This window comes from Boleophthalmus pectinirostris, unplaced genomic scaffold, assembly GCF_026225935.1.
Source record: "Boleophthalmus pectinirostris isolate CB_2022bp ecotype Guang Dong unplaced genomic scaffold, ASM2622593v1 HiC_scaffold_8, whole genome shotgun sequence".
Classification (NCBI taxonomy): domain Eukaryota; kingdom Metazoa; phylum Chordata; class Actinopteri; order Gobiiformes; family Gobiidae; genus Boleophthalmus; species Boleophthalmus pectinirostris.
Genome location: NW_026571515.1, coordinates 16268636 through 16288310, shown reverse-complemented (window position 1 = coordinate 16288310; position 19675 = coordinate 16268636). Strand labels below are relative to the sequence as shown.

At 39.0% G+C, this 19675-nt stretch overlaps 1 protein-coding gene across 1 annotated transcript in view; it reads left to right on the top strand.

The window, feature by feature from the left end:
• The window catches only part of plxna3 (plexin A3), a 134673-nt gene that overhangs the window by 27836 nt on the left and 87162 nt on the right, over positions 1-19675 (top strand). The window contains 4 exon segments of the mRNA XM_055166100.1: positions 4209-4598; positions 6471-6661; positions 11396-11943; positions 14734-14898. Coding sequence (XP_055022075.1) covers positions 4209-4598; positions 6471-6661; positions 11396-11943; positions 14734-14898 — 1294 coding nt within the window.

Here is a 19675-nt window from a genome sequence, read left to right as displayed (position 1 = left end):
TTTGTCTCTTAACATCTTGTGGCATGAAATTTTTCCAAACATACTACTCCAAATACATGAAATACTGCAGACCATCTCTCACTATCAGCCCGGTCAGTAGTAGCAGTATCAGGTGAAAGGATTGTGATTGTGAAGGCCGACAGTGTTTGAGACGGAGATCTGAATCATCGATCTGTTTGGTCCCAGATCTGACACGGTCTGTTCGATGGAGCTGTTTTTGGCCGAGGTTCCTGCTCCTCTGTCCTGTCCACACACACTTTATTTACAGTGTACACGCAGCCAAAACATTAAAGGTGCACTGTGTGACTTTTCCGGTGGAGTGTCCGTCAAGTGGTTTTCTCCTTGGAGATGAATTGCTTTGTCTGGAATGTTTCACAGTATGGGATTAAACCTTTCTAGCTTCATGGAGACCAAACCAGACCAAGTTACAAGGCAGATCTGTTCAGTCTGCCTGTTTTTCCAGACATTTTTGAGCTGTAAAACCACCTGTAATTGAATAGATGTAAAGTAGAGCTGTTTAATGTCATACTGTGGAACATTCAGGCAGAGCAGTAACATCTCAGTAGAAACAAGAATGTGACAGACTCTCAACCGAAAAGTTAAACAGTGCACTTTTAACGTTAAAGGGACACTGTGTAACTTTCCTAGAGGAGTCTTTTGTTATTGCTTTGTCTAAAATATTTCACAGTACGGTATTAAACGTTAGCCTGATTCAAACGGTTTCACTTTGTAGAAACCTCTGTCTGTCCTCGGAGCATTAGGATTTGTTCGTTTGACTTTTTAATTTAACCAGTCACTACTATTTGGTCGTGACGTATGTAATGCGTAATGTATGTATTTAAAAAAAAAAAAAAGCGCCGCTAACGGGACTAACTGGTATATTTAAGCTTTTCCCAAATCCCTGTAGGAAGAAGAGCAATAACATTTTCCCTTTTCCACTTTCCCCTTGATAAAATTCACCAAACATCCTTTGTTTCAGCTTTAAATCCTCGATCTCGGAATCATTGACAACACAGAATGTATGGCTCTTATGTGATTGGCTGGTGCCCAGACTCGCACTCCTGGGGTTCTTGCAAACCTTCTAGTGTATTCCGATTCCTGACCCAGTCACGGGAGAGAAATGAAATTGAGTGGAGGTACTAGGATTCACCAGCCTGACTAATTAAACATATCTATCTTGCATTAATTCAATTGAAGTTGTTTTAATGCTCAAATACCTTGAAATACATACATTCTAACTGTGAATGGTGACAACTTTCCATAGATCTGGCCTGTAAATGAGCTAGGTGGCTTCACTTGCTTGTTATTATTTCAATAAACAAGACTAATACCATATTCTAGTGACCTTGTATGGAATTTAAAAACCCAGTGGAGTGCTTACTGTATTACCACAGAGTGTTTTCAGTTTGAGTGAAGAAAACTGAGCCTAAATATGCAGGATTTGTGTGTTAAACGTGTGAATGAAACAAAACACAACTCAGAGTATGTTTGGGATGAGGAAACAACATTATAAGTAGGGGTGTGCAGAAATATCGATATATCGTGTAATTTAATGTGATGATGCAGTATCGATATAATGGGCTGCTGTATCAATATATCACCAAGAGTATTTTTTTGGTATATTTTCTTAAATTATTTTGTGACAGCCCTACAGTTTTGCTGCTTGTTTAGCTGAAGAAAACTTGTTTATGCAACTCATTTGACATTTTCACTGTTTTGATGATTAAAATGTTTGTGTTTCATATGAACTTTGCACAAGAAGTGGTTTAACAAAGAGTTTTAGTATCGCAGCCTTTGATTTATTGAATTGTATCAAACTGATTTGCAATATATTGTATTGAATCGAAAGCTCTCTGTATCGAGTAATGTATCGTATCGTGGCTTATATATCGTATTATAAGCCCTAATTATAACACAGATCAGAAAAATGGCGTAATATGGGCCGCTTAAAGACATTGGAACATGGAAACCAAATGAGGGACTGTATTAGATTTTGATTTATTTTCATGTAGCTCAAAATTCTGCATATAATAATAAATTATACAATTGAATATGATGGACGGTTACCAAAAACCCTCAAGGGCCTTAACACACGCGAACCTCCACATAAGACGCATATATTAGTCTCTAGTAAAACAGTACAACAGTATTTGTACGTGGGAAGATGAGGTACATCAATCAATACAGAGATACGCAGTGAGCTCAAAGGACACGCCGTATAGAAAAGTACAAATATTCAGATATTCATATTCAGACAAGTGTTTTTAAACAGAGATTGTGAAACGAGGGCAGGCTGTTCCATATTTTAATCGTATCTGAGCTGGGGAACAAAGAAGTCATGTTTATGAAATGTATAATCAAAGTCTTACATACTGTTCCATTGTCCTTGTGTATTCTGTGCACACTTTTACCTTTAATTTCAGTTTTTTTGAGCTAAAATTGGTGAATCTGTTATTATTTTTGCAGAAAACAGAAAGAGAAAAGTGTGCCGTGTTGTGTAACTTTTCTTTCTGGTAGAGAGATGTTGTTGCTTTTTCTGGAAGGTCTCACAGTATGGTATTAAATCTACAGTATATATCTTCATGGAGACCAAACCAGACCAAGTTACAGGTCAGATCTGTGGAGAGGCGAACCGACTCACAGTCAGAATGCACGTTTTTCTAGGTATTTTAGAGCTATAAAACCACTTGTAATAAAAAAAAAAAAGAGAGTAGGGCTGTTTATTGTCATACTGTGAAACATTTCAGATAAAGCAATAACATAGAAACAAGCAGGTGACAGGTCCCCAACCAAAAAGTTACACAGTGCAGCTTTAATGAGTGAACTCGACTTCAGTAACATCAATATATTGGCCACAACAGCCGGTCACTGGTTTGAGCTGTAAAAAATCCATATGGGTCAATGTTAAGATTCAGTTCACAGTGCATATTTCAGACATGTCCTGTACCGTATGAGAGGAGACTGAAATATGAACTGCTAAACTAATACAAGAATCACATGCATTACAGAGGTGGAAATTACAGGGTGAGGAGGTTTTAAAAATAACACGGGATCTTTTCTATTTTTCCTAGGAATGCAGTCGCTTCATCTTTTCAGAATTTCAGATTATGACCGTTCAAATTACGTTTTTGATTTGCGATGAGCACATTAATGAAACCTGTGAAATAGGGGTAATAAAAAATATCTAAATACCGTGATATAACCCATGATATTGATACTGTATCTATGCATCGCTCAGGGTTGGTTTGTTTTTTTGTCACTGCACTACAATTTTGTTGCACAAGCGGTGGTTTAAAGGTGCACTATTGACGCTTTCAGACCTTTAGTTCAATTATGTGGTCTAATAAAATTGTTCCAGTGTAGCATATAGACTCCAGTGTGGTCCGCTTTCACATCTGCAAACAAACCAAAATTGGTCCGATTGACGTATATCCACGGCTCCTGCTCGTAACGGGTTCGACTGCACTTCGCCCAGTGTCCTTCCCACGGTGTGCTCAATTCGGGAGTCCAAGCCTGTCCTCCCATGATGCCTTTCAAATAGTTTGTTTGGGCCTACTGTCTATGGTGTAGACCGCGTTCTCACCAAAGGGAACTCCTCTTTTTTGAGGTCTCGGTCCGCTGGATTTAGTGCAGATTTGAGTGTGATTGATGCTTTCACACCAACGAAAACAAATCGAACTAAGAGCTTCTGGTTCGAGTGGGACGTTTGGCGCAGACCAACCGCGGCCGTTGTGAAAGCGCCCTATGTAACTATACTGCTCCCCTACGAATGTTCCACAATATGACATTAAACATCTACCTTATATTTAGTCAATTACAGGTGGTTTTACAGCTCAAAAATATCTAGAAAAACAGACATTCTGGTTGTGAGCGGGGTTGCCTCTAGTAACTTGGCCTGGTTTGGTCTCCATGATGATAGAAAGGTTTAATGCCACACTGTGAAACATTAAAGAAAAAGCAATAACATCTTCATGGAGAAAAGTAGGTGGTGGACCCTATAGCAGAAAAGTTACACAATGCATACAATATCGAGTGAGCCGTATATCGTGAAATGTATTGAATTGTGAGGGACCCTGTTATTCCCAGCCCTAAAATGAAATGATGTTATTCCTTTTACCACTTCATCTTTTGGTTGCCAGTTTCTCCAAAATATATTCCCATATTATTTGCTGTTCTAATCCGTTTCTCCTCTCTCTTTTTCTTTGCAGACATGTTTTCGTGAAGCTCTTCGGCTGGTCCTCCTCTCTCCCTCTGCTCCTCCTCTGCTCCACCATGCCCCCACAGCCTGCCCTCCGCTCTCCCCCCATCGCGCCGCTCTCTCTCCCCCTCGTCCTTCTTCTTCTGCTCCTGCCCTGCACCTCCTCGGTCCCCCTCTCCTCCTCGGCGGCCGACCCTGGTGGCAGGACCGTGTACCGCGCCTCGGACACCTCCTTCACTCACCTCACCGTCCACGCCAGAACCGGTGAAGTTTACGTTGGCGCGGTGAATCGGGTGCTCAAGCTCTCCACCAATCTGACGCTGAGAAGTCACATGACCGGCCCCGTGGAAGACAACAACAAGTGCTACCCCCCTCCCAGCGTCCGAGCATGTGCACACAGGTAAAATTTAACATCTCCTCTGCATCCTCTTCTGTTGTCTAAGTCTTCATCTTTAGGCATTTTGTCTTCCTCAAACTCTATTGCAGAGGTGTCAAAGTCAAATTCACACAGGGACAAAATTAAAAACTGGGACTAAGTCGTGGACCAAAATAAATATTTACTGAAAAATTTCAATAATACCTGCATGTTTTTTCTTCTTTTGAGATATGTAATGTTAAAGCATTTCTTATTAAAATAAATAGTTTTGCTTAAACATTGAATCCAGAACAAGTATAATATAAAATAATAACAAATTTTTAAATAAATAATGTTTCTATAGTCTATCAGTAGCCAGCGGGCCAGCTCTAATACATAATTGATATGATCTCGCGGGCCAAATATAATTATATTGTGGCCCAAATTTGGACACCAGGCCTGAGTTTACATGTCTGCTCTATTGTATTTGGGATTTGATTTATTTTTTTGTTTCACATCAGCATTCCATGTATATATTTTCTTTAAAAAAGTTCTTAAAGGTCTGATCTATGTGATAATGTTGTTTAAAGGTTGTATAGAGGATTTTCCAAGTAAAGAGAAATACAGCGATGGTTTGTTCTTTATCAAATGTTGCGCCTGCGTGACACCACCACCCTCCTCCGCAGCTCCCTAAGTAGAAACGCCTCCTCCCGCCTCCTCCTCACGCTTGTTTACAGCCGGTGCGCGTCCAGAATTGCTGAACGAATTGCTGTTGAAGTTTCCTGTCCAGAAGTCATTTAGCGACCAAAGCGTCAGTCTTTAAACCCTTCGTCTGCTTCAGTGCACACTATCGCTGGAAGGAATCTCCAAGAATCACCTTAGTTTGGCTTCGGTCCTTTTCCCCTTCTCCTCTTCTTTCAGCAACCTCAAAAACAGACTTTCTTTTGCAGCAAACTGCTACTGGATTCTAATATGCTATTGCAAAAAAAATAAAAAATTTAGCTAACTGTAAGAGAATTTAAGTAATTTATCTTCCACGTGCTTCCACCCTTTCTTGGACAAGCTGAAATCTTCTACAACACTAACTGGGAGGAAGTAACAGTTTGAAAAAGCCGCTCCGCTGCTTTGGTTGAGTAAACGGCATCTTGCGTTTGTGGAATGCGTGAGGGGCGAACGTAAACCACAAAATCCCAGCGCGCCGGCAAGTTACGCTGAAAACGTAGGGAGTTTGATAAACAACCTAAGAGGAGCAGCCTTGTATCTATTGGCTGATGTTTAGTTTGCTCCACCACGTCAAAAATTGATGGATTTTCATTCTTTCTTTTCTTTGTCATCGTAATTACAAGTTTGCTGCATCTCTATAATGCTACTTTGAACTTTCACTGACAATTCGAAACAAAAAAAACTTATCTTGTGATGTCATGTGGTAATACAGCAAGTGCTCCATTGTGTTTTTAAACTCCATACACCTTCACTAGAATCATTTGGATAATTTCAGTCCAATCTTTACTGAACAAAAGGTAAAAGGCAGCTGTTATCTTGAAAATTAATAATAAGGATTACTAATTTAATAATAAAGGATTAGTCAAACTTGTGTGAATGAAACAAAACACAACTCCAGGTCTGTTTTTGAGGAGGTAACAATATTATAACATGACTAAAACCTCACAAGAGTCAATTTTGAGTAATATTTGCCCTTTAAAGGAATCCAGACCTTGCGTTTTATAATGGTTACAAAAATTCCAATTGCGTTTTTAACTTGATTCATCTTGCTGAGCTACATCTGATTTTACTAAACTTAAACTATTCAAAAGGTCCTCTCACTGAACCTTAATTGCTCCTGTCTGTACCTCTGTCTGCTTCTCTGGGCTCAGATCTGCTTTAGTGGAGGTTCTGACCTGGTTTTGTGTGTTTCAGGTTGGACTGGTCTGATAATGTGAATAAGCTCCTGTTGGTGGACTACAGCGGTGACAGGCTGGTGGCGTGTGGGTCCATATGGCAGGGTGTGTGCCAGTTTCTTCGCCTGGACGATCTTTTCAAACTGGGAGAACCACACCACCGGAAAGAGCACTATCTCTCTGGAGCCCGCGAGGCCGACGGCATGGCAGGTACGATCAGCGAATTCTCCTTATTTAAAGATGCACTGTGTAACTTTTTGGTTGGGGGTCTGTCATCTGTTTGTTTCTATGGAGACTGTTCTACAATATGACATTAAACAGCTCTACCTTACATTTATTCAATTACAGGTGGATTTATTGCTAAAAAATACCTAGAAAAACAGGGATTCTGACTGAGCGAGCTTGTCTCTCCACAGATCTGACCTGTAATTTGGTCTGGTTTGGTCTCCATAATGATAGTCTTAATGCCATACTGTTAAACACTTCAAGCAAAGCAAAAAACATCTCAGTGGAGAAAAACAGGTGGCGGAACCTATACCAGAAAAGTTACACAATGCACCTTTAAAGTAGGCAGTCACCAGTTATGTTTCATGTGTTTTTCCCCAGATTTTTAAATTTTTCTTCTGAAAAAAAAAAAGCCATGTTTCCCGCGCCTCTTAACCTGGTCCTAAAACCAGGACTAAAACCAGGACTAAAACCAGTTCTAAATCAGTTCTAAATCAGGACTATAACCAGGACTATAACCAGGACTATAACCAGGACTATAACCAGGACTATAACCAGGACTATAACCAGGACTATAACCTGGACTATAACCTGGACTATAACCTGGAATAGAACCTAGAACCTGGACTAGAACCTGGACTAGAACCTTGACTAAACCAGAACGAAACCTGGATTAAAACCTGGACTAAAACCTGGACTAAAACCTGGACTAAAACCTGGACTAAAACCTGGACTAAAACCTGGACCAAAACCTGGACCAAAACCTGGACCAAAACCTGGACCAAAACCTGGACCAAAACCTGGACCAAAACCTGGACCAAAACCTGGTTTGAACCAAAACCTGGTTTGAACCAAAACCTGGATTGAACCAAAACCTGGATTGAACCAAAACCTGGATTGAACCAAAACCTGGATTGAACCAAAACTAAACCAGGACTAAAAACAGGACTAAAACCAGTTCTAAACCAGGTCTACACCCAGGACTAAAACAGGATTTAACCAGGACTTACCCAGGACTAAACCATGCCACGCATCTCCTCCCGTACACTGCGGCTGCTCCTATACGCCGCCAGTCTGTGAAAATATTGTCCTGAAAAGAGCGCGACAACCCCCCCCAAATAAAATATTGTTGTTGAGTCAGTTCCTTAGTATCTAAAGGTCCAGAGTTATTCCTCACTCTCTTTATGCATTCCGAGTATCCTAATAATTCACCAAAATGAGTTTATAAGCTCTTTTCACTACTTTTAGAGGCTGGGCAGAGTTTCCTCTCGGAGCAAAGCTAAAAACAACTAGTATGATAACTATGGACTATGGACTATAAAACCCTGTAGCACAAATTCAGGGCAAATTACCTATCAAAATAGTTGTTGCTAGGTTCAAAAATAAATAAATAATTAAATATGCAGTCATGGGCGGTTCACTGGCGGTGGCCTGTCAGGTGGAGGTACAAGAATCCTGCTCTTGCCTACACAGCATTAGGACGAAGCTTCTAAAATATTCTTGCTTCACTCCTCACCCTTTCGCCGACCCAGCTCCCTCCTCTCAGACGCAGTAGGAGAAACCACTAGATCATCTGTTTTCCGCTCGCGTCAGTTTGACTAAGCTCTTTTGTAGTTTTTGATCCAATCTTCACTCTCATGTCTAAATATTTACGCTGGGCCGATGGAAAAAGGGTGTTTGGGCAGATTTTTGGATCAAAATCACAATGAGCCACATGACGAAGATGGACAAGACTGACAGAAGTGGGCCTTGCTTAGACTGTCAGCACGGAAAATGTATTCAACGAGCAGCTTTCGGTCTCACAACAGATGGTTTACTGTGACAATTTCAATTTAAAAAGTCATTTCAGGTTTTAATAAGGTTTATATTGAACTTTCGTAATTATACTGTATCTACACTGCCAGTCAAAAGTTTGATCTCACCATCTCATTCAATGTTTTTCTGTATTTTTACTACCTTTTACATTTTATATACACACCATAAACTGTATATACACATTTTTTTCTTTTATACAGTCTATGATACATACAGAAGACATCAAATGGAATTATGTAGCAAAGGAAAAAAAGAGTTAAATAGCTGTACTCCAATTTTTAAATACATTTTATATTCAAATCCTTAAAGTAGCCACCCTTTGCATTGTATATTATTTATTTATGATTTATTTATTTTGTTAATATTTAGCTCAGATGCATTTCACTTTTTTTCTTTACTAAATAATTCCACATATCTGACTTCATATATTTCATGTCTTCTGTTGTATATAAAATGTAGAAAATAATTTTTAAAAATAATTTCAATGAGACATTGTGTAGAAACTTTAGACTAGTGTGTTTAAACATGCAAAGGGTGTGACTAATCTGAGCATTTGCATATAAAATATTTAAAAATATATAAAAATATTTACTTAGAGTTATTTAAAGTAATGTTAATATTTGAATGGAATGGTCCACAGTATGGCATTAAGCTCATTTTTCTCCATGGAAACAAACGTGATCCCAGAAAGTCAAGTTACAGGTCAAATTTGAGGAGGTTTTTCAAGTTTTTCATGTATTTTGGAGAAATAAAATCACCTGTTATTGAATAAATGCAGGATGGATACATTTAATGCCATACTGTGAAACATTACAAAGCAAAAATATGCAATTTCTGTTAAAGACAAGCAGGTAAACTGTTCACCTGAAATTTACACAGTGCACCTTTAACTACATAATTACATATATCTTATTTCATATATTTGATGTCTTTTGTAAGTATATAAAATGTAGAACGTAATAAACAGAGAAAAAACACTGATTAAGAGAGTGAATCTAAGCTTGTGACTGATATTTTTTGTGTATTCTGGTCCCTGGACATGGCTCTAGACAGTAGTGAAAGTGTGAGGATTTAAACCAGGGCCAAATCTATTAAAATTCTCAGCAGAATCTCCACGGGGCCTTCTCTCCAGGTTCATGTTTCTCTGTGGGACCAATCTGCTCCTCTGCAGAAGGAACAGGAGAGGCCAGATCCGCTTTACATGACCCTTCACTGTTCGTTAACCACAGAAAATTACATGATTAGCAACCCTCTACTCAATCTGATCTGGCCGACATTTTCCTCCCACCCCCCCATCCTTTTTTTTTTTCTTTCATTATTTTGTTAGTTTTTTGGCAGTGGTGCATTACAGGAAACATTCATACTCAAGCACTCACTGTTATTAAAGGGCCAGCATTAAACTATTTTCTGATCTATGCTATGATCTTGTTTCCTCATCACAAATATACTTGGAATTGTGTTTTGTTTCATTCACATGTTTAACAAAGAAAAAACACAACTCCAGGTTTGTTTTTTGAGGAAGTAACAGCATTATAACATGACTTAAACCTCACAAGTCAGTTTTGTGTAATATAGGACATTAAGTCGCAATACGTGGGCAAATTTGTTAATGTTTTGCATTTGTTACATAAAGCAAAGCAACATTTTTAACATAATACTATTACTTACAAATACCTGCCCGATATGCATGAGTTTCAAAGTCATAAAATATTAGCTCTGTTTCCACAGCAATAAAATAAATTGAAAAGAAACTTAGAATAAGTAAAGTTTTTATTTCCTTTGTCAGGATCTTGCTTCGGGGCCATGGGGCAAAATAAAACAATGCATAATAATAGAAATTATGATAAAATAAAAATAAGGGTATGCATTAAAATAAAGTAAAACAAAAAAAAGACTTTGATATACAAATAAAAAATATGCAAATACAAAACTCAATTCATATTATATTCAAAGTTTTCAAAAGTGATCAGAATGGAGCCAATAAACTATATAAACAATTTAAACAATGAATAAGTGCCGTGTCCAAGTCTTTTTAAAAACTTTTCCAGCTATTCAGTTGTTGATCTGGCTATTTTTACTACTTATTTAAAATGTATTATTACAGTTTATATATTTTTTCTTCTCTTCTCTGCTGTTTCCAAGTAATTTCCCTTGTGGATCAATAAGTTTGTTTAAAATCCTTGTATCATTCGTTTTTCAAAATAAAAACAAAAATAAGAAAAAAAAAAAAAAAACTATTTTCTTCATTATTTGTTTCCAGGACTGAACAAGGACTGAACAAGGACTGAACAAGGACTGAACCAGGACTGAACCAGGACTGAACCAGGACTGAGTTTCAGGATGAGTCCGCATAGAATGTCGGCTGAAGAGGACTGAGACCAGGACTGAGACAGGGACTGAGACCGGGACCAGATCGGAACTGGGACAGGGACCAGACCAGGACAAGATCAGCACTGAGACTGGGACTGAGTCCGGAACTGAGACCGGTTTAATTCTGGCTCAGTCCTGCTTCAGTCCTGTTTTAGTCCTGTTTTAGTCCTGGTTCAGTCTTGGTTCAGTCTTGGTTCAGTCTTGGTTCAGTCCTGGTTCAGTCCTGGTTCAGTCCTGGTTCAGTCCTGGTTCAGTCCTGGTTCAGTCCTGGTTCAGTCCGTATCCGGTGCGGCATTGCAGTTTAAGTCACAGAAACAGGAAACGGCCTGTTTTTTCTATTATTAGTTTAAACACAAAATTGAAAACTGAAAAAACAAATTGTTATCCATTTTTTCATTTTGGTTTGGGAGACAAATAATTAAGAAAATAGTTGTTTTTTTCATTTTCTTATTTTTCTTTTATATTGAAAAACGAATGAATGGATTGTCTAAGTTTAAGTAGGTTGTATCTAATCTCTCTTTTTCTTACCTCCAGGTGTTGTTGTGGGCGACGAGGACCTGACCTCTGACCCCCGCAGGAAGAGGCCGGTCAAAGGCGGAAGTCGACTCTTCATCGGCGCCGCCATCGACGGGAAATCCGAATATTTCCCCACGCTGTCCAGCCGCAAACTAGTATCAGACGAGGAGAGCGTAAACATGTTTTCTCTGGTCTATCAGGACGAGTTTGTCTCCTCTCAGATCAAAATCCCGTCTGATACTTTGTCCTTGTATCCAGCCTTCGATATTTACTACGTCTACGGTTTCTCCAGCCGCTCCTACGTCTATTTCCTGACGCTTCAGCTTGATACGCAGTTGACGCAGATGGACGCTGGTGGAGAGAAGTTTTTCACCTCCAAGATCGTCCGAATGTGCTCCAATGACACTGAGTTTTATTCGTATGTGGAGTTTCCGCTGGGCTGCACCAAAGACGGGGTGGAGTACAGGCTGGTGCAGGCCGCCTTCAAACAGAAACCAGGCAGGAAGCTGGCCCAAGCGCTCGGGCTGAGGGAGGATGACGATGTGCTGTTTGTGGTCTTTTCACAGGTGAGAATTTGGAATCCTTTATGTATGTTTATTTATGTATTTGTCACATACACAAATGCAGTACAGTGTGAAGTGAAATGCCATCCAGCAGCATAAATATATTCAAAAATACATTAAATATACTGGCTAGAATTTTGAAAGTATGGATACAGATACTAATAAGCTCTGTGCACAATAACTACTTCTTGTCCAGAGTTTTTTAATATATATAAATATTTAAAGGTGCGTTGTGTAGCTTTTTCGATGTAGGGTCTGTCTTTACTTTTTTCCATAGAGATGTTATTGCTTTGTTTGGCATGTTCCACAGTATTAGGGGTGTGCAAAAATATTAAAATATTGACATATCGTATCGTTTAATGTGGTGGTACAGTATCGATATTGTGGGCTGCTGTATCGCCAAGAGAATTTTTTGGTATATTTTACTAAATTATTTTGTTACAGGATTACAGTTTTGTTGCTTGTTTAGAGGAAGAAACTCATTTATGCGACACATTTGACATTTTCACTGTTTTGATGAGTAAAATGGGTGTGTTTCATTTTAACTTTGCACAAGAAGTGATTTAACAAAGACTTCTAGTGTCACAGCCTCGATTTAGCCTTTATTTTTTATTGAACCGTATCAAATCGATTTGAAATATATCGTATCAAATCAAAAGCTCACTGTATCGAGTTATGTATCGTATCATATCCTGGCCTGTGTATCGAGGTATGTATCGTATCGGCAACTTCTTAATGGCACCCAGCCCTACACAGTATGATATTCAACCTTTCTAAATCAGAGACCAAACCAGGCCAAGTTGCAGGTCAGATCTGTGGAGAGGCAACCCCACTCAGTCACAATGTTTGTTTTTCTAGTTTTTTCGGAGCTATAAAAACCACCTGTAATTTAATAAATGTAAGGTAGAGCTGTTAAAGTCATACTGTGGAACATTCCAGGCAGAGCAATGAGATACCCTTAGAAACAAACAGGTGACGGACCATGGATCTATTAAAATAAGTGGATAGGGTGTTGCTGCTTGTAGTTGTTTTGAGTTGGCGTAGTGGACACTCACAGGAACTTGAGTGAAAAAATAGCTTCTGCCCACAAAGGATTTTCCTCACAGAGCGCAAAGTAATCACAAACCGCTAGTGTTCGGCTGACAGAGCACCTACAGCTTTCAAAAATGTCAGATTTTGTGGCGATTTTTACCTCTTGAGACATACGCCATTGAGCTTGGGCGGCCATGTTTAAACCCCGGGGCTTGTGACGAACACTACAAAAAGTTACGCAGTGGACCTTTTAAAAATAAGATGATGAACAGGGAGATGGGGGTGATGTTACTGACAACATGTTAAAAAGTTCACAAACAAAACAAATACTTCAGCCGAGAGATTGTGTTTAGAAAGAGAAATGTCTGTCTCAATGCTAATGCTAATGCTAATTTTGAGACATAATAAATATTACAACAACACCACAAACAGAAGTTTTCTACATATCAAAATAAGTGGACAGTCTTTATTTTAAATTATTTTAATTTTAATAGCTGCTTTATTTTATATTTTATTAATTTAATAAAAGTGACTGTTAGCTTAGAGACACAGTGAGCTAGCTAGCTTGCTAATGTGCACTCAAATTAGTACTAAAACAGAAGTAGTCTCATTTAAAGTATTTACACTGAAAAAACAAATTACATTGGACAAAAATTTACCTTTTCTGATTAGTTTTAAAATGAACTAGTACTAATATGTGTTCGTATGGTTATGGTAATGTATGAAACTACTATTTTGCTTTTAACTGTCTCAGAAAATCACATTTTTAAGTATCAAGCCTCATCTTTAGTGTTGAAATTGAGTTTGAAAGTTTACCCAATAGTGATGTCAAAATAACTGCATTCTTTACAAATACAATTAAGTTTCCGTTCCATCAGTTACAAAACCGTGACAAAAAAATTACATAAACGTACAAAACTTTGGAACAAACCCACTCCTCTAATCAACACTGGGTTTAAGACATGAATCACAAAACATTACTGATGAATTACTGTTGTTTCGTATCAGATGAGTTGTGACTAATTGTCTTAATTGTTTCAAATAATCATGTTTTCAGTTCTAATCCAAATAAGCACGGAGGTAATTTTCTCTTCTCCATTTTAAGCAGCCGTAAATAGTCGTCAATAGAGATGTGACAGTTTAGTTATCGGCATTAAATCTCCAGCGCAGGCCGATATTTTGTTTTGGTCAATTTGCTGTTTTAAAATACACACAAAGCTTTATTTTAACTCTCTAATAGAAAGAGATAACTGCACTAAATGTGGCTACATAGCTCTCTTAAAGGTTTGTGGTAATAAAGGACTGGAAAATAATCAAAATCTGCCCTATATATCGACCCAAAAATTATCGGCATTAACTGCTCTTTATTCTAGGCAAGGCAAGTTTATTTGTATAGCACAATTTGTACACAAAGTAACTCAAAGTGCTTTACAGAATAAGAAATTATGTAAAATTACAATACAAACAAATCAAAACTTTAAAAAAATAATCGTCATTAAATTAAAAGAGAAGAGAATCTGTATTGCATCAACCATGAAAAAACTCATATCGTTCGATCTCTTACTGATACATCAAAATTATCATCACTGTATTGAAATGTACCGTATTGGCCATATAAGATTATAAATGCATAGAGAACTACATTACCCATGGTCCTTTGCTTTCAGTACAAACAGCAATAAGTATGTATGAGTTGTAGTCTTTATGGTCTCAGTCTGAGGTTAGTACTGGTGCTGATCCTGGTCTTCATCTGGTGTTTAGGGTCAGAAGAACAGGTCTAACCCGCCCAGAGAGACGGTCCTGTGCCTGTTCACGCTCCATGACATCAACCTGGCCATGAGGGAGAGGATCCGCTCCTGCTACCGAGGGGAGGGGCGCCTGTCTCTGCCCTGGCTGCTCAACAAGGAGTTGCCATGTATACACACGGTGAGTACCACACAATATTCCCCAAGTACAAGGACACTGCTTAAAGGTTCTATACTATGCAAAATTGATTCTTATGAGCTGAAGCCATGTGAGAATCCTGCTGCTCCCTCAAACAGACCTGGAGTTGTGTTTTGTTTTATTCACGTGTTTGAGTAATCCTTTATTATTAGTCTTGTTTACATCTCCAAAGCTCAAAACGCTCTGTTCCACCTTGTGATGTTATGTAGTAGTAGTTTTGAAGTTAACATCTATTTTTAACCTTTTGTTTAGTAGATATTGGCAACTCCAGGGCTGAAATTACTGTATTTTCCGGGCTATTAGGCGCTCTGGATTATAAGGCGCACTGTTATTAAATGGTCTATTTTCGAACTTTTTTCACAAATAAACCGCACTGGACTTTAAACGAAACACAACAGTTAAAGGTTTTATAGAGGAATTTCCAAGGAATGAGAAATCCAGCGACTGTTTGTCCTTTTTCAAATGTTGCGCATGCGTGAAACCACCCCCCCTCCCCTACAGCTCCCTACGTAGAAACGCCTTCTCCCGCCTCCTCCTTACGCCAGAAACAGGTTTGTTTACAGCCGGTGCGCTGCACATGACTTGTAAACAACTAACTACAGTGTTGGTTAGGCAAGACGGAGAAGTGAGGAGCGGGAAGAAGAGCGGAGCAGGGAGAGAGGAGAGGAGAGAGGAGAGGGGAGCGGTGCGCGGAGATTCCGTGCCCGGAGAAGTGAGGAGCAGCAGGGGAAGAGCGGAACGGGCAGCGGGGACAGGAAAGGGGTGCAGAGAAGGTTGCGCAGAGATCCCGTGCGAATGAACTAGCTACAACACGCAGCAGCAAGCGGACTCTTTCTTTGCCTTGAAAATTACGTTTTCAGACATAGGATATCGCTTTCCTGTCCTGAAAAACGTTTGACTAGCTCTTGGAAATAAAGTACGTTTTCATAATAAGCAGAAGTTTCCTGTCCAGGAGTAATTTGGCGACCAATGCGTCAGTCTTTAGACCCTGCGTCTGCTTCAGTTGCGCCATCGCTGGAATGAATCTATAAGAATCACCTCAGTTTGGCTTCGCTGCTTTTCCCCTTGTCTTCTTCTTTCAGCGACCTCAAAAACGGACTTTCTTTTGCGGCTAACTGCTCCTGGATTCTTGTCTGCCATTGCAACAAACTTTGTGCGAACTGCGAGGAAGATATAGGTCAAAAAAAGCCGATAAGAACTGTTGCGTTGGTGGAGTAAACAGCGTCTGTGCGGCTTGCGTCTGTGGACTGCGTGACAGGCGTACGTAAACCACGTACCGGCGGCGCGCAGGCAAGTCAGTTACGCTAGAAACGTAGGGAGATTGATTGACAGCCTGTCAGCTAACAGATAACGAGGCAGTGTCGTTACCTATTGGCAAATGTTTAGCCCCACCACGTCCAGAGTTGATGAATTTTTATTCTCTTTTTTTTGGTCATCATAATTACAAGGCTACTGCACCTTTATAATGCTATCATTGACAATTTGAAAAAAAAAAATCCTCCATACAACCTTTAAATGGCTCAGTGGGACTTTGTTTGGCGCGTTCACGGTGACTCTGGGCTTTGTTCAGTTGTGGCGTGTAGGGAGGGTGCTGTCTGGGACCGCTGGATTGTCGGCGTGTTCGCAGTGACTCAGTTGTTCAGTTGTGGCTAGAAGTGGCACATTGCACTCGCTTTTTCTTTTTTTTTTCGTTCCTCCTTTCCACTCCTCGTCCGTGTGGAGTGATGAGTGTGGGTGGTGCGGCTTTGTAGTTTACTGAAGTCGTGCTAGGACACCTGAGTGGATTCGTGTATAGGACGCTCTGGATTGCGGGGTGCACCATCGTTTTTTGATGGGGTTGGAGGCTTAAGAGCGCGTCTAATATCCTGGAAAATATGGTATACAAATGATTCTAGTAAAGGTGTGTGGAGTTTAAAAACACCATGAAGCACTTCCTGTATTATTGACATCGCAATGTGGAAGAGAATGTTTTCTGTTTGAGGGTCTGTTTACACGAGAACGTTGTGGGTAAAAACGACAAAATATTTAATCGGAAGTCCCTTTCGTTTAGACGGTGACGGCATTTTTGGGGCTTAAAAACGCAAAAATCTGAAACCACCCTCCAGAGTAGAAAAGATGAATACGCTCCTCCATAGCATTTCCATCTACACTGCTCAAGACGCAAAACTCAGGTCAGATCTGCTCATGTTGTGTACGCGTTTACGTCACATCACCATCACCACCGAGCCGCCTGACAGGCATACCCAATCGAATTCCACACACTTTTGCGTCACCGTATGCACGCTGATTTCCTCCCAAAACACTCGTCAAAACACGGAATAAAAAGTGAAAACACGACACCACTTTTGCGTTTTCTGTTCAGACCGTCATCATATAAATGTAGCCTCAGACTCACTCAACATAAATGAAACAAAACACAAGTCCAGGTCTGTTTGTGATGAGGAAACATTATAACATAGATCAGAAAATAGCATAATATTGGCGCTTTAGCCTTGAAAAAAATACACTTACAGTATAATAAGTATGACTACCAAGGGATAAAATGTCCTTTGGAAACCGAGTGCTTTCAACTGACTGAATACCTTCCCAAATTTGAACAAAAGCAGTCATATTTTTCACAGCTCCTAAGTGACAGATAAAAGCCTGGGTAATGTCATAATGTTGTGTCTGGACTGTGATCTGAGCAGAGCGTGGCAGTCCCTCCAGCTTCTGTTTTCAGTCACTTTTCTCTGCTCCTGTTTGGCCTGAGTTTGTTTCTCCTATTTGGACCTACCCCTGTGAGTGTGTGTATGTGTGTATGTGTCTCTATCTCGGCGTATGTGCGTGTGTATGTTTGTGTACGATGTGTGTGAGTGTGTGTGTGTGTGTGTGTGTGTGAGGGACTTTCCCCCTGAGCTCAGTAATAACAGACTGGTTCCACTGCAGCACGTGCTCTACTCTGTCATTAAACTAACTCCATTGAGGGCAGACCAAAACAGACCAAAACAGACCGACAAGGACCAAATCGGACCAAAAAAAATACAATACTGACGAAAGTAGACTAAAATAGATAAACACTTGAGACACAAATGCTGACTTCTAAAGTTATAAAGACACAAATCACATTATTAGGCCATTTAATTCAGCTTTATTTAAAAATATCTCATTATGAGGCCATTCAATTCAGCTTTATTTAAAAAGAACATTTCGTACAAAACTGCAATTCAGGGCTGCAGCTAACAATTATTTTTGTATTTGACTAGTCAAACAATTATTTCTATTACAGTCTGAGAATTTTTTAATACGTCAACTTCAACAGGTTAAAGGGCCCATATTAGGCTGTTTTCTGATCTATGTTATAATTTTGTTTCCTCATCAAAAACATGCCTGGAGTTGTTTTGTTTCATTCACACAGAAACCCTGCATATTTAGGCTGGTCTCAAACACCCTGATCCTCCTTCTGATGTCATGTGGTAATAATACAGAAAGTGCTCCACTGTGTTTTTAAACTCAATACACTTTCACTAGATTAATTTGTCTTATTTCAGCCCTAGAATTTCCAATCTCTACTGAACAAAAGGGAGATGTCGATGTATTTATAGGACTTTTAAAGGTAGAAACATAATGACTGAAGGTTTATCTTTATGAATAAAATGTATTATTGTTGAAAATCAGAATGCAATTTATTATTTTTAGACATTTAGATTTAACCTTATTAAAAAAGTTGTTTATCTATTTTGGAATCTGTATACTCCAGATCATTGTTTCCAAAAGACTGGGTCGCAAGAGATTTTTTTGGGGATTCGCCTTGTCATGATCTGCATGTAGGTCTGAAAATATACAGATCTGATACATGAGATTTTCTGTGCTCATAAAAATTAAGACAAAGCACAGAACCAGACTGAATGCTGCTCCTCCTGCACCCCGGACTGGAACGCGCTACAAAAACACAGACAGGCCCACTTATCTCATTAGAAATGTTGAAATGTTTAGACATGTTTTCTATAATTTGTAATCGTTTTGTAATTATTTTATTGACCATTTCATTCCAAATGTTGCTGGTTCAATTGAATGTTGAAAAGAAAAAGAAATGGGCCACATTTAATGTCCAAATTAGCGACTTATGGATCCTTTTTATTGTTCCTGTTTTTCATTGTTTAAAACTTGAGTAATACTAACTGTTCAGAGAGACACAATCACTCAGTCAACAATAAAATATCCTCATAATAATGGTCAAATCCAACTTTATTTTGTGATTTATGAATAATGTCTATTGACTTGGGTCGTGAAGGTTTGTGACTTTTAAATTATGGGTCCCCAGGAAAAAAAGTTTGGGAAACACTGCGCCAGATAACAATTGCTATTATCAAAATAAGATAAACTGTGTACAATATATAACTTCTATAGATAATTATTGGTTCATTCTGATATTAATTTGTTGCTTCTCAGGCCTTATAATAAAAGTCTCTATTTGAAAACTGGTTTACTGGGATTATCTTACGACTCAATGTTATTGTTATTGAGTCAGTGGCATTAAGTAGTTTAAATATTGTCGTTTATCTCAATATTTCACTGTAGCAATCAAACCAAAATGGCAACCAAGGTTCTAAGAAAATGTTAATTACTTTTTAAATGTCTTTCTTTTTACCTTTTTGCCTACAGCTAATCAACACCTACCGGAGTTGTATCTGCTGTACTCTGTCATTAAACTAACCCAAATCGCACACAAAACAGCTCAAATTATACCAGACAGAAACAGACTGGAGCTCGAGTAAGCCCA